This window comes from Phaenicophaeus curvirostris, chromosome 26 (genome assembly GCF_032191515.1).
Source record: "Phaenicophaeus curvirostris isolate KB17595 chromosome 26, BPBGC_Pcur_1.0, whole genome shotgun sequence".
Lineage (NCBI taxonomy): Eukaryota > Metazoa > Chordata > Aves > Cuculiformes > Cuculidae > Phaenicophaeus > Phaenicophaeus curvirostris.
Genome location: NC_091417.1, coordinates 1,455,906 through 1,470,176, shown reverse-complemented (window position 1 = coordinate 1,470,176; position 14,271 = coordinate 1,455,906). Strand labels below are relative to the sequence as shown.

Genomic DNA, 14,271 nt, shown 5'->3' with positions numbered 1-14,271 from the left:
GCTGGGAAACCCACAGTGTCATGAACATTGTTTAATGATGAATGCTGGCGACACTCAGCGCTTTCCACGCCCGGTGCTCCTGCCATGTGACAACTCACTTTTTACTGCCGTGGTACCCACACTGCGATGCAGATTGAGCTTTGGCTTCACTGTGCATCAGCGAATGGTCCTGTGTGGCCTCCAGAACATTTTTATGTCATGTATTAAAAATAGGCTGCTTTTCTATACCCTGTTTTTTCCTGGAGGGACCTTTTTCCTGAGAATTTATTTCCAGTGTTTGCTGCGGATGAGTCAGTCCTGTGGAAACGCCCCTCCCTCCAGGCAGACGCGTGGAGGCTCTACAGCTGATTCTCTTTGCCAGCTACCTGGCATCTTGGAGAATCAGGCCTGAACCAGCTGTGGGATTCAAGAGTTCTCACATCTTTCTGTGTCTTTGGGTGTCTCCTCCCCCCCTGCCCTTTTTTTTTTTGTCACATCCTCCTTAGTCCCAAGGACCCTCTCATTTCATAGAGAGGCCAGGTGATTTGGTCAGATTCTTGTCTTTCCCTGCAATATGCCGTGTGTTTTGCCCTGGAGGTATTTAAAAGACGTGTAGATACGGTGCTTACAGACATGGTTTAGTGGTGGAGTTGGCAGTGTTAGGTTTACAGTTGGACTTGATGATCTTAAAGGTCTTTTCCAACCTAAATGATTCTATAATTCTATAATTCTCACTGGGGACAGCAGCTCCAGAGTAGAATTCCTCAGGCTGTGGAGTTCCACGTACAGGATAGGATGCAGGAGAGAGGTGCTTTCTTTCCAGGTCTGCTCTCCATTCCATGTCTGACTGCAATGCGATCTCCATGCCTTTATTTCCCCATTTCATAGAATCATAGAATCATAGAATCACCAGGTTGGAAGAGACCCACCGGATCATCGACTCCAACCATTCCTATCAAACACTAAACCATGTCCCTCAGCACTTCGTCCACCCGTCCCTTAAACCCCTCCAGGGAAGGGGACTCAACCCCCTCCCTGGGCAGCCTCGGACACTGCCCAATGACCCTTTCCATGAAAAAATTTTTCCTAATGTCCATCCTGACCCTCCCCTGGTGGAGCTTGAGGCCGTTCCCTCTCGTCCTGTCCCCTGTCTCTTGGGAGAAGAGCCCAGCTCCCTCCTCTCCACAACCTCCTCTCAGGGAGTTGGAGAGAGCAATGAGGTCTCCCCTCAGCCTCCTCCTCTCCAGGCTAAACACCCCCAGCTCTCTCAGCCGCTCCTCTTGTTCTCCAGCCCCTTCCCCAGCTTCGTTGCTCTTCTCTGGACTTGCTCCAGAGCCTCAACATCCTTCTTGTGGTGAGGGGCCCACAAGGACTAACGTTTAATGTCATTAGGAACTTGACAACAGCCGAATCTCTCGCGGATTGGAGGCTTTGCCCCCCACGGCCGGTGAGGTCACGGCGGCCCCGATGGCGTCACCGGCGCCTGGAAAGAGGGCGGGGGGCGTCGCCGGGCGCGTGACGTCACTTCCGGCCGCAGGCGCCGCGGCCCCGCCCCGCGCGCGCGGTGACGTCACGGGCGGAAGGCGCGGGGGCGCCGCGGGAGGAGGCGCCGAGGGGGCTGCGGGTGCGGGAACGGGGACCGGGAATGGGAGCGGGGATGAGGGTGGGAATGGAAATGGGGGAGGAGGATGAGGACGGGAATGGAAATGGGGGAGGAGGATGAGGACAAGGATGGGAATGGGGGGGGCGGGGACCGGGATGGGGATGAGGACGGGGTTGGGGACGATGAAGAGGCCGGAGATGGGGACAGGAACAGGGAGGAGGACCGGGATGGGGCTGAGGACTGAGATGGGGACAAGGATAAGGACAGGGATGGGGGCAAGGACAGAAATAGGGATGAGGATGGGGTCGGGGATGAGGAGGGTGAGGAAACGGATGGGAACGGGGGATGGAGAATGAGAATTGGTATGAGGGTGGGGGATAGGAACAGGGAATGGGAATAGGGATGAGGCTGGGGGGTGGGGATGGGAATAAGGAGTGGGAATGGGACCAGGAGTAGGGATGGGAATAGGGAATGGGGATGGAGATTGGAAGAGGAATGGAGCCAGGGGTGGAGATGAGGATGGAGGGTGGGAATAGGTAATAGGGGATGGGGATGGGGTTGTGGGTGGGAATGGGGGTGGGAATAGGTAATTGGGAATGGGGCCAGATGGGGATGGCAACAGGGATGGAAGATTGTGATGGGCATGGGAATGGGGCTGGAAATAGGGTTGAGGGTGGGAATGGGGACAAGGGTGGGGATGGTGCTGGGAATGGGGATGAGGATGGGAATAGGAACAGGAATGGGGCCGGTGCTGTGATGGGGAGGCAGCAGGGAGGCCCCGGTGCTGAGAGCCTTTCTCGCAGAGCCCGCAGCGCGGCGGGCACCATGGGGGAGCTGTTCCGCAGCGAGGAGATGACCCTGGCCCAGCTCTTCCTCCAGTCTGAGGCCGCATACTGCTGTGTCAGCGAGCTGGGCGAGCTGGGCAAGGTCCAGTTCCGCGATGTGAGTACCGACTCCCCTTTCGGATCCACCCCCACTCCTGGCTCCACTTCCCCAGGTCTCCCTTGGATTTCCCCCCCCTTTCCCTGGATCTCAGATCCGCCCTAGGATAGGCCTTGCAGGTTCCCCCTCGGATCTGCTTCCCCGGGTCCCTATTGGATTCTCTCTCCTCTGTGCATCCCTTCCATGTCCCCCCTGGATCTCCTTCTTCCATGTCCCCGCCAAGGTTCCCCCTCCTCTGAATCCACCCTCTCCATGTCCCTCCTGCAAATTTCCCCTCCAGATTCCCCAAGCTCCTGCCTAGATCTCCCTCTTCCCTGTCTTCCTGTCAGATTCCCACTCTGTGTCCTCCTCCCTGGATCCCCCCACTCCCTGTCCCCACTCTGGGTCCTCTTGCTGGATCCTTCTCCAGGGGATCCTAACCTCCAGGTCCCCCTCAGTTGCCCCTCGGGTCCCCCAGTGCCCCTCAGCCCCGGGCAGGGAACGCTGAGCAGCCTGGTCTCTCTCTGCAGCTGAACCCGGACGTGAACGTTTTCCAACGTAAATTTGTGAATGAAGTCAGGCGGTGCGAGGAGATGGACCGCAAGCTGCGTACGTGTCGCGGGGTCCGTATGGGCTGGGCTCGGGGCTTTCGCTGAGGCTGAACCTGCACAGCCGCGATGGAAAGCAGAGGAGCAAAAGCTGCCTCCTTCCCTGTATCAGCTGGCCAGGCTGCCTTCAGGGATCTAATTCCTCCTTGGAAGACACAAATAAGGGGACTTTGGAATAGGAGGTGAAAGGATTCCCGGCTGCTGGGTGGAGGTTACGGTAACGCTTTGACATTGGAGTGCCCCTTTCATTGACATTAACGGTGTTTTCTCTCCAGGGTTTGTTGAGAAGGAGATTAAAAAAGCAAATATTCCTATCATGGACACTGGTGAAAACCCGGAGGTGCCTTTTCCACGTGACATGATTGACTTGGAGGTAATGAAGCGTGTTGAGATTCCAGAAGTGTTTGACTTTAGATGGAAACAGGGAAAATTGGCTCTGTTGGTGGAAACCCAATGAATTTACCAGCAAAGGCGCGTTAACCATGATCCCCGCTGGTGCTGGGAATGCTCTGCTGGTTCATATCAGCTCGATTTTAATTCACAAGCATTGTTTTGCTTGTGCATTTATCCAAATCCAGTTAAAAGTGAAAGAACTTGGGAATTTCTCCCATTTAAGAGTCAAAACCAACTGGAACTGCATGGTTTGTGGCAGGTCTGTGTTCAGGCTCGTGAGGGCTTTAATGATTTGAAGAACTCTCTACTAATCCAGTCTGTAAAAGATGGGCTGAGTAGGAAACATTTCCAGTTGCCTGAAAAGAATGTCGCAAGGCTGGCTCTGGGCAGGCTGAAGATGCATCTCTAATTGTATGCAAATCATGAGGGACTGGGAAGCATCCTGCCTGCTTTCTTGTCTTACAGCACTTACTTCTGGAATCACTTTTAAGTCCTTTTTCCTTCTCCCTTTCCCATCTTGCAGGCAAACTTTGAGAAGATTGAAAATGAGCTTAAAGAAATCAACACCAACCAGGAAGCTCTGAAGAGAAACTTCTTGGAGCTGACAGAATTAAAATTTATACTACGTAAAACTCAGCAATTTTTTGATGAGGTCAGAATACCGGGGGCTGGGTAACGTTTGGGGAGCAGTTCCTCAGCCACAAGTTACCATTTTTATTCCCAAATCTATTTTTAGTTGCTGTTTCGGACAGCAGGGTCATATTTATTGCTTTGTTTAAGAAAGCTGCTCAAATTGTTTTCCATTTTTCATGCAGTATGCATAGCTACCCACAATTTACCTCTTATTATGTTGGTTTGGGTTTTAGTAAAGCAATGGTTTGTCTAAAAATCATGTGAAATAATTAAGATGCTGGTAGCTTTTACAGCAGAGGCTGAAAATTCAGTGCTGCAGTGAGCCCTTTCTTCAGCGGGTAGGAGTTTCTTTGGTACATGCACAGGTAAAGAGTCCAGGCTTTCACATAGGATTCACAATCCAGTTTAGTTTCTCTTCATCTTATGAGATGTTATATCAGGGTTAATCGTTAGGGTCATAATGCAAAGTCCCCTGGAGTAATAGATTGATTATTTTATTTATTTATTTGAGGCTTTGATCAGACCCTGATGGTTTTGGAGGTAAGTTCTGGAGCCAAGCTGCTGTTTCAAGTCTCCAGTGTTTTGTCCCGTACCAGCTGGGCTGGGATCTGAACTTTTCCACTGGGGCTGTGAAGAGCTGCTCTGATGTCAGTCGTGACACAGGCATAAAGCCGCTATGGGAGGAGATGTAATCCTTCCTTTTAAACCTTGAGTATATCAAAGTCTAGGGAGTTTTCTTGGAGTGTGGCTTTTAGAACAGTAAGGAAATGGTTTTGCTGAGTCCATGTCCTGTTTCCGCTAATCCAAGGATTTGATCAAAGAGTTCGTAGCGGATATGGCTTCTAAAGGCTGTGATCAAGTAAAGTTGGGCTCGTGCAAACGTCCGACTGTTTATCTGGCGGTTTGGGTTTGGTTTTTGGCACCAGATGCCTCCTGTTCAAGCATTAGGGATGTTCTCGTGCCAACACAAGTCCCAGTCACTGCTGACATAGATACTGCTGGTGGTGCGCTCGGTTGATGGGTCGTGGGGTTGTTTTCTTTACAAAAAAATTGTCTTCCAGTGCTGAATGTTCCATTACGAGTTCCTGGGTCTCCCTGGACAAACAGCATTAGCCTGATAATCTATCGCTTTGCTGCCTGCCTGTCTTGAGTACTGGGCAAAACCGAGCACAGCCAGAGCTGGGCGCCTTTCTGTTAATTCCTGTCCTCTCTGGGAAGATCTGCCTACTGCTTTCCTTCAAGTACATGAAATCTAAAGGTCAAAATCAATTTTCTACTGAAACAATCTGCTTCAGGTCACTATGAAAGGGAACTCAAGCCAGACTTAAATGCACTGGCTGTGGAAAGTTTACATGTGTTCCTATCTGTTTTCTTTAGTAATAAAATATAACAGGTAGAAGACACCTCTATATGTAAGAGCAGACTGAACAGCTCATGTGTGAAGTGCAGTAAAACCCATTTTGGTTCACACTGCAAATAACTACCCGAGAGATCCTGATAGTCCAGAACTTCTGAGCCTTGTTCTCACGGAGTGGCCAATGCTTCATTTCTCACAGTACCTTCAACACTCGAAGACTTCAATAACTTGTAATTAAGGATGGGTTATTCATAGCAATAAGTTGCCCAAGAAATGGCTCACTGTCCAAAGTGCTTCCTGCTTGGGGTTCGCTCTGCTCGCCGGAGCTTATGTGCTGGGGAGGGCGGGTGGCAAAGCTCCTTCACTCATTCTTCTCCGATCGATATTGGCCAAGCAGCCGTTTCTTGTTTCAACAAATCGTGTTGATGATTATGCTCCTTTTCTCAGTCTTCTTGTCTTTGCTTGCGAAGAACAGTATGAGCTGGAGAGATTTCTCTGAAAGCTTTGCCTAGAGTGTGAGCGTAAAAGAAGACTGGAAAAGTAATGGTTAATGGCATGCAGTTCCCTGTCTCTCTTCCCTCTCGCTCTTCTCCCCATCTGCTTTGTTCTGTTTGATTTGCATCTGTCATTTCTGTCCAGGCTCTGGGTTAGAGTCTCAGATGGTGAAATGAATCCTTTTTAGTTCTTGTGAAGATTGATTTTGGTTTTGTTCGTGAACTGGAAGGGGCTTGAATTGTATGAGGGGGATTGGCCATCCAGGACCAGAGCAGAGCAGGATGATCGTCAAGAGCAGGAAAAACAGTCCCTTTTTTTCAGGCCTAGAGATTAAAGGTGCTGATCTGGGTTAAAAATAAGCAATTGTTAACTGGTTAATAACGAGAGGTCCTCATTTTAATTATTGTCATTAAATGTTTGGGGTTTTCCAATCCTGAATCCAACTTGATGTAGTAAAAAATGCTTTAAAATCACAATGAAAATACTTCAAGATCACAATGTTATTTCCCTTGCTGCTGGTAAAACTCGTGTTTGAAGTGAATTTCCTACAGTCTTGTTTTTCTGCGCTGTAGCTGGGCAGCTCTTTCACTTCCACGTAGTCTCTCAATTTTTTTATTCCTGTTAAATCGTATAAAACTGCTTTAGTGATCCCTCCAGAACTGGGCTCGCTATGATTTTTCCTTCCTAGAAAGGATGAGAACATCAATTCAAAGTAGCTGAGAGGTCAATTTAAAGAACACAGGGGTTGGTTATGCAAAAAATCCTTGTGTAAGACAGTTATTATTTAGTAAAACTGATCCAAATTTATTCCAAGCTGCTTTGTTTTGTAATATCAACCCCTCCTAGCAGGGTGTGTCTCTGATGCAGTGTCCTGGATAAAGTATGTGCAGCCCTCAAAAGCTAGAACATTAAATGTTTGTAAGAATTACTCCGTCAAGTGAAGGATCCAAAATTTTCCACTGTGCTGTCCTTCTTTTATGTTTCCTGGGCCAAAATATGCTGCACCTCACAAAAACAATCACTGAGAGTGTCTTGATTCCTGGTAAATACAATACAAGCCTCTTACAATTGTAACTTAGTGTTTTTCAACATCCTGAAGTCTAGATATCACTGGTGTGTTTGGTTTGGGGCACAAAACTTCCTTTTTTCGGTTGTGTTCTCTATGAAGCAAAATTTTCTACTTGTTTTTTGATGTTGCAACTGGTTGCCTTGAAGTTGAAAATATCAGAAATGCTTCACGTGGGCTTTCCAAGATAAATTAAGGGCTCCTGTGCTTCTGTAACATCTGAAGGAGGGGTCTGTACAAGCAGTTGAGCTGCTTTTGGTGTCAGCCTTGCAAAACCTTTTCTCGTAGGTGGTAAATACTTTTGTTTGTCGTGTGAGTAGAATGTTATAGAGGTTTTCACCTAGAATTGTGATGCAACTCTTGCACAGAGAAAGAAATTACAGCTGAGTCATTACGCTTGCTGTATATTTTGCAAGGCTGCGATGTGTGTGCATGCATTTTATGTGTTGTAGGGGTCAAACTCTACCTTCAAGTGTGTTTTAGCAAGTTCCTTCTGTGGAGAAGACTCCTGTGTCCCACAGAGGGTAGAATTTGGCCCTTTGGTTGTGCTGAGGAGCTGCAGTTTTCATCGTTCCGTTATATAAGCTGCAGAGGTAGAAATGACTGCAACGGGGCTGAATGAAATACACAGATGGTGCACAGGAGGATGTGAGTTGAGCGTCCTTCCTGACTTGAATTGCTGACACAAGTTATATTCCCAAGAATTTTAGCCTGCAAATTAGTTGCAAAGATGGACAATAGAAATCCACATCCTGTTTTAATGCTTGGCTAGGCAAAAAAATGAGCAGCAGCATCAGGCTGCCCTAAGCAAAGCATCCTTTGTTTGTGGCAATAATAAATACAGTAAATGAGAATTAATATCCTGTATGTGAGGGTGGGGAGGCCCTGACCCAGGTTGCCCAGAGCAGGGGTGGCTGCCCCATCCCTGGAGGGGTTCAAGGCCAGGTTGGATGGGGCTTGGAGCCCCTGATGCAGTGGGAGGTGTCCCTGCCCATGGCAGGGGTGGAACTGGATGGGCTTTGAGGTCCCTTCCAGCCCAAACCCAACGTGATCCTGTGATTCTATCTTGAAGAATTCATAGATTTAATCAGTAGTTGTAGTTTTAAGCTGAAAGTTTTATGTGGTTTCCTGGAGGGAGAACTTTGTAAAGCCAGTAAAGAAAATTGCCATCCAATATTTGTGGGTTTTGTTATTGATTCTGACCCTGCTGATGCGGCAAATACCGTGGAATCAGTCAAAATACTGTCACCTAATACTGCAATCAGTGAGGTGTCACAGGGTGTGCGGGTCTCGCACAGCCCATTGTAGGGTTGCAGCCTTATGAAGCCGCAGGGTGCCCCAAGGGTGGTTCACCTGCCTGTAGGAGACTGAGCATCCCTATTCCTGTGGCGTAGAACCAGACTTTACACACCCGTATGATTTCCCAGGCACCTCTTAGAAAGGCCTTTGGCATCCTTATTAATCCACAAGAAATGCAAAAGTAGTGCAAGAAGGTATCAGCATCTACTCCCACTCTTTTCTCAGAAGATCTAGGGGAAGATAAGGGTGCTACTTTGGTTTGTTCTTGGGAACATCACTTGTATTTAAAACTTGATAAATTTTGTTGAATTCTGCCTTTCTTCAGGCTTATATATCCCCCACCCCTTGATTCTGTAGCAGCAATCCAGACCTTTCGTGTATGGAAGCTTTGCTGAGCCATTCCACTCTTCCTCTTGTTTTTCTCCTTCCTTGTGTGACTTTTGCTGTCTTTTCTCTCATCTCGTTCCTCCTGCTGTTTTATGTCTTTATGTTTTTTTCTTTTTCTCCTCTTTTCTTTGTCTCCCCAAACTATCTCCTGGTTCCTCGTTCCCTGCATGCCACTAACTAGTTTCATTAGATATTAATTGATTTGTGAATTCAGGCTGAATTGCATCATCAGCAGATGGCGGATCCAGACCTGTTGGAGGAATCCTCTTCACTCCTGGAACCAAGCGAGATGGGAAGAGGTGCCCCGCTACGACTTGGGTAATGGTGGTTTGTGCTTTCTGGCTTTAGGGTTGTTGGTTTACGTTCAGCCTCTGGAATCTGCAAGGATTTGAGTGCAGCTATGAAACTTTCCAGACTGGCATATCAAACAGATGAAGGATCTAAAACTAACTGTCAGTCTCCAGTTTTGTGCTGTGTGTGTTAACTGCCCAGTCAATATTTGTGCTTCACGCACTTCTCTCTGTACAAAACAAAACAAAAAATTACTAGTTTCTTCTTTGTAAAACTTTCTGGTCAGTTTTTTCAGACATTCAGAGCTTTAAAATGAGTAACCGCTGCAGGCACATGATGCTCTGAAAACTTTGTGTAGCTTCGATATCCTCTTCATTCATAGAATCATGGAATGGTTTGGGTTGGAAGGGAGCTCAAAGCCCATCCAGATCCTCCCCTGCCATGGGCAGGGACACCTCCCACTGGATCAGGGGCTCCAAGCCCCATCCAACCTGGCCTTGAACCCCTCCAGGGATGGGGCAGCCACCCCTGCTCTGGGCAACCTGGGCCAGGGCCTTTGGATCATCTTCTCTGCTGTCTTTGTTGGGGGGGTAGTTCTCTATCTGGATGTTATTTTTATAGCTTTCAATCTGATGCTATACTTCCATTAACATGGGTGTTCTGGGGCTTTTAGGTGCAGAATTGATGTTCGCGATGTCCCTGTTACAGGTTTGTGGCTGGCGTGATCAACCGTGAGCGAATCCCCATGTTTGAGCGCATGTTGTGGCGAGTGTGCCGAGGCAACGTATTCCTGCGTCAAGCAGAAATCGAAAACCCCCTGGAGGATCCCGTAACGGTAAAAGCAACTGTTGTTTACAGCAGCAAAAGTCGCAGATGGGGAAAAGGATGTAAGCATTTGTCCTTCCGTGAGCTCCGTGAAGGCAAATGTGTGTGTTGCGTCCCTTCACAGTACCCACTTGGAGCCTCTGAGGCTTTAGTGACAAGCGTTTTCCCCTTTTATGAAAACAAAAATAGCAGGATGGATGGTGAATGCTTTGAAAGGGGGAAAAACCAACTCAAATTTTAAGCTGCAGCAGGGCACAGTTGCTTCTCTGGCATAAACTATAAGTGCAAGTCATAGAACCATAGAGTGGTTTGGGTTGGAAGGGACCTCAAAGCCCCCCACTAAAGAGTAAATTAATGGACAGTGCTAAACCTCCGTTGTCCTTGCTCTTAACCAGTAAAAATAGAGGCTGTAAGTACTGGAACAAAGGCAGAAGAGTGGCAGTTCGGTGATAGCCTCTCTGTTTCTCATGTAAGGTTGATTTGTTCTCTCTTCTGGTAGCTGACCTGCTGAATTATTTGTCCACCAGGAGAGACTTTGTTCTTATTGTGCAACATTTCCTTAAACTGAGGTTACACCTAATGTAATTATTCATGAAACATTACGTTCAAGTTTCCTAAGTAAGGTAGAACAATAACTTGTCAACAAATGCAGGAAAGGGGGCCTGGCTACCAGCATGAAAACAGCTGGACAAAGAATGTACTGTTGGCCTCCCTGGAGAATCGCAGTAGTTAAACTCCACATCACCTTATTTTCATTCACTCTTTAGCTTTTTGCTTGGCTCTGTAGGTGAGCTGACTGCAGTAAGTGCTGATAAATAATTCATTGCATTCCTCTCGGAGATCTTCCTAGGCTTTTCCGTTTATCTTCTGTGTAATGCAATAAATAATTATTAAATGCTTCGGTAAATACAAGTACACTAGAGGTGTTCGGTTGAGACTAAGAAAACTGCTTTCCTTATGGTTGTTTTAGGGTTGTTACAGTACATTCTTGACTCACCGTGCAGATGTGAGCTCTGTATGTACAGATTCAGAGGAAGGAAAAGTAACGATCTATTGTGATTTGCTATAATGCTAATTTCTCTAAGTAGCTGAGCTGTTACAGTGCGCCCTTTCTTCTCTTTTAGGGGGATTATGTGCACAAGTCTGTGTTTATCATCTTTTTCCAAGGCGACCAGCTAAAGAACAGAGTCAAGAAGATATGTGAAGGGTATGAAAGTCTGAGAGCTGCGTGACCCTCAGATGTTTGAAACGCATTGGCATGACTTAATACTGATAAGTTTTTAACTCCTTGTTTCACAGTGACTGTAGGAGGATACGTTTTGACAGCAAATAAAACATAACGTAGATAGATCAAGCATATCTTACAGTCAAACCAGCTGCCTGCCAAGCCTGTAATGCTCACAGCAGATGTCTACTTTGCTAGAGAATACCTAAAAACAGGGGAGGTCACGTGTTGAGGTGTCAGACAGACCTAGTTGGGGTGTCAGTGAGTGATATTCTCACAGGGAAAACCAACAGCAACCACTTCTGTCAGCAGCTGCACTGGCACGATAGCAGCACCTTGACCTGGGATGGCTAATTAGCTTTGTGGCAGTGCCCTGGAGACACCGTCAGTACAGGGAACACGGGGTTTCTCCCACTTCCATTTTCTTAAGCATTCAGCTTCTATTTTGGCTTAAAGCAAACTTCTTTAGCCATGTCATTTGAAGACTGAAATTCTGTTTGGCAGTTAGCTGATCAGGAACTTCTCTTCAGGTGCTTCTTGCTTTATTCCTGTGTTCAGGCTCAGCTATCTGTTTTCCCCAGCTGATTTGTCTTCTTCCATCTCTGTTACTAAGGTGGCTTGCATGTCTTTCAGATTCCGTGCCTCCCTCTACCCATGCCCAGAGACACCACAGGAGCGAAAGGAAATGGCTTCTGGTGTCAATACCAGAATTGATGATCTTCAGATGGTAAAAGAACTGGGGTCAATGCCCTTTTTTCTTTTTTTTTGCTTTAATATTATAGTCAAAAGCACTTTTGGATCCTATGAAAACAGGTAGAATTTTTGGCCCTGTTAAATGGCCATGTTTTCAGTTCCAGGTAGCTTGAGAACAGCAGCTCAGCAGCGCAAGGAAGATGTTTGGAGACTGCTCAGTTGTTTTCTTTGTCCGGGTTTAGGGTGGTGAGGGGTTGGTCTTTCTGGTGAGCTAAACAGTTAATTATATAGATATAAGTACAGCATTGATAGAGAACTGCTTGCCAGGGAGCAGAGAGGAACATGCATGTGTGAGGAGATGCTGTGCTTTCTAACTGTAAAAGCATGCTCGTATCATTGCCTGCTTCATCCACAAGAACTTTGAAAACCTTTAAACTTGGAAACACATTGAGATAACGATGCTAATTTTAACTTAGCTCTTCCTTTTTTCTGCCTTTCTATTTACACATTGTGCTGTCCTGAGGAGTGTCCGCTTTACGGCTAATCTCTTGTGCAGCAGCTTAGGTGTTGGTACAAAGCAATCAGCACACAAATCTACTGGGTGCCAGCTCTGAAATAGTCGATGCTTGCTTTAAGGAAGAGAGGCAGTATATTGTAATGCGGAAAAAAATAAGGAATTTGAGGCAAAAGTCAGAAAAGCTTCAGAAACTGAAAGGAAAAGCAGTTTAATTTGGGCTGCTTGTTTGATACAGAAACTGTCTAAAGCTGCAAATGCTGTAGTGCAGCTGTTGAGTAATTCTGAAGTAGATAGGAACTCAGAAACAATTTAACTTGCAGGTTTCAAAGCTGCATGTGCCCTGTGTCCTCACTTTCCCTTGAGTCTAAGACTTTCCAGTGTGGAAATCTGACTTGGCCTGAGTTAGATGTGTTCCAGTTGGAAAACAGCCTCAGTGGAAAACATTTTCTCCCTTTCTCCTTTCATTGTAATCTGTGTGTTTTCGTAAGGCAGCGTACCCCTCACTTACGGAGCTCCTCTCTGCTCTTTTAACCCGGGTGGAGGCAAAAACGTTCTCTGTGATCTCCAAGCAGTTTGAAATGTCCACTAGCCTTGGAGTTCGAGAGGGAAAGTAGTCAAAAAGGAAAAAGGAGCACTAAAATCTTTTAGCAGAACTAATTAATACACAGACTAAGCATATATTGCAGGCATGTGACAGGGTTGTGCATGGGTCGGCGACAGTGCTCATCCATCCCTCCTTGGGCTGGTGATGCTTATCCTCTTGGCCAGCCCTGTTTCACTGTGCACTTCGCTCTGTTTTTGGGTAGCTTTGCCTCATCCTTATCCTACTTCTCTCCAAAAGGTGCTGAACCAAACGGAGGATCATCGCCAAAGGGTTTTGCAGGCAGCTGCTAAAAATATCCGTGTCTGGTTCATCAAAGTACGCAAGATGAAGGCCATCTACCACACCCTGAACCTGTGCAATATCGATGTGACACAGAAGTGCTTGATCGCTGAAGTCTGGTGTCCTGTGGCTGACCTCGACTCCATCCAGTTTGCCCTCAGGAGGGGCACTGTGAGTAACTGCTCCTGTCTGCAACTGTTGGCAAACACAGCGTGGATATATTGATTTTTCCAAACGACGAGTCACTGAAAACCATCCCTCTGGGCTGTTCAAGCGAGTCCTCACAAAGGACGGTTTATTTAACATGAAGGAGTCATGGGTTACAGATAAACTTTGTAACAAATATGCTATGTAAAGCTTTAAGTTCAGGAAAATGCTGTAGCAGTAGGGCATTTTCCCATGTTTGAATCCCTTGGTATATTTAGTTAACTGGGCTGTGCTTCATGGTCGTAGAACCATAGAATGGTTTGGGTTGGAAGGGACCTCAAAGCCCATCCAGTTCCACCCCTGCCACGGGCAGGGACACCTCCCACTGGATCAGGGGCTCCAAGCCCCGTCCAAGCTGGCCTTGAACCCCTCCAGGGATGGGGCAGCCACCCCTGCTCTGGGCAACCTGGGCCAGGGCCTCCTCACCCTCACAGGCAAACATTTCTTCCTAAGATCTCATCTCAGTCTCCCTCCTTTCAGCTGAAAGCCTTTCCTCTTTGTCCTCTCCCTGCCCTTCCTGATCAAGACCCCCCTCCCCAGCTTTCCTGTAGCCCCTTTCAGCACTGGAAGCTGCTCTAGGTTCTCCTGGAGCCTTCTTTTCTCCCGGCTGAACAACCTGAACTTTCTCAGCCTGTAATCATACGGGAGGTTCTCCAGCCCTCAGATCATCTCCGTGGCCTCCTCTGGACTCTCTCCAAGAGATCCATGTCCTTAGTCCTGCTGTTTGGATATACAGCGGAACTTACTGAAAGGAGATGTGCTGGTCCTTAGCAAGCTCACCCTCTGTTCAGATTGAGTTGGGTGTCTTGGAGTCCTTGCGTTTGCTGTTTTAAAAAGCCAAACAAACTCTCGTGTGCGTTCTTATCTCTGCTGATCAGAAAATGTTCAT

The 14,271-nt window shown here is 47.2% G+C and overlaps 1 protein-coding gene across 8 annotated transcripts in view; it reads left to right on the top strand.

Moving 5' to 3' along the window:
* Nucleotides 1–1,584: 1,584 nt before the first annotated feature.
* Nucleotides 1,585–14,271, top strand: part of ATP6V0A1 (ATPase H+ transporting V0 subunit a1) — a 31,877-nt gene continuing 19,190 nt past the window's right edge. For 2 of the 8 annotated variants that reach the window (XM_069876957.1, XM_069876964.1), the window contains exons 1-9: nt 2,306–2,524; nt 3,034–3,112; nt 3,387–3,484; nt 4,028–4,156; nt 8,956–9,059; nt 9,741–9,867; nt 10,982–11,064; nt 11,716–11,809; nt 13,134–13,346. In XM_069876957.1, the coding sequence (XP_069733058.1) occupies nt 2,339–2,524; nt 3,034–3,112; nt 3,387–3,484; nt 4,028–4,156; nt 8,956–9,059; nt 9,741–9,867; nt 10,982–11,064; nt 11,716–11,809; nt 13,134–13,346 (1,113 nt within the window). In that variant the 5' untranslated portion in view covers nt 2,306–2,338. Of the gene's footprint in view, nt 1,604–1,879; nt 1,903–2,303; nt 2,525–3,033; nt 3,113–3,386; nt 3,485–4,027; nt 4,157–8,955; nt 9,060–9,740; nt 9,868–10,981; nt 11,065–11,715; nt 11,810–13,133; nt 13,347–14,271 lie in introns of those variants that run through there. The other 6 variants (XM_069876959.1, XM_069876960.1, XM_069876963.1 and 3 more) reach the window with 6 other exon arrangements.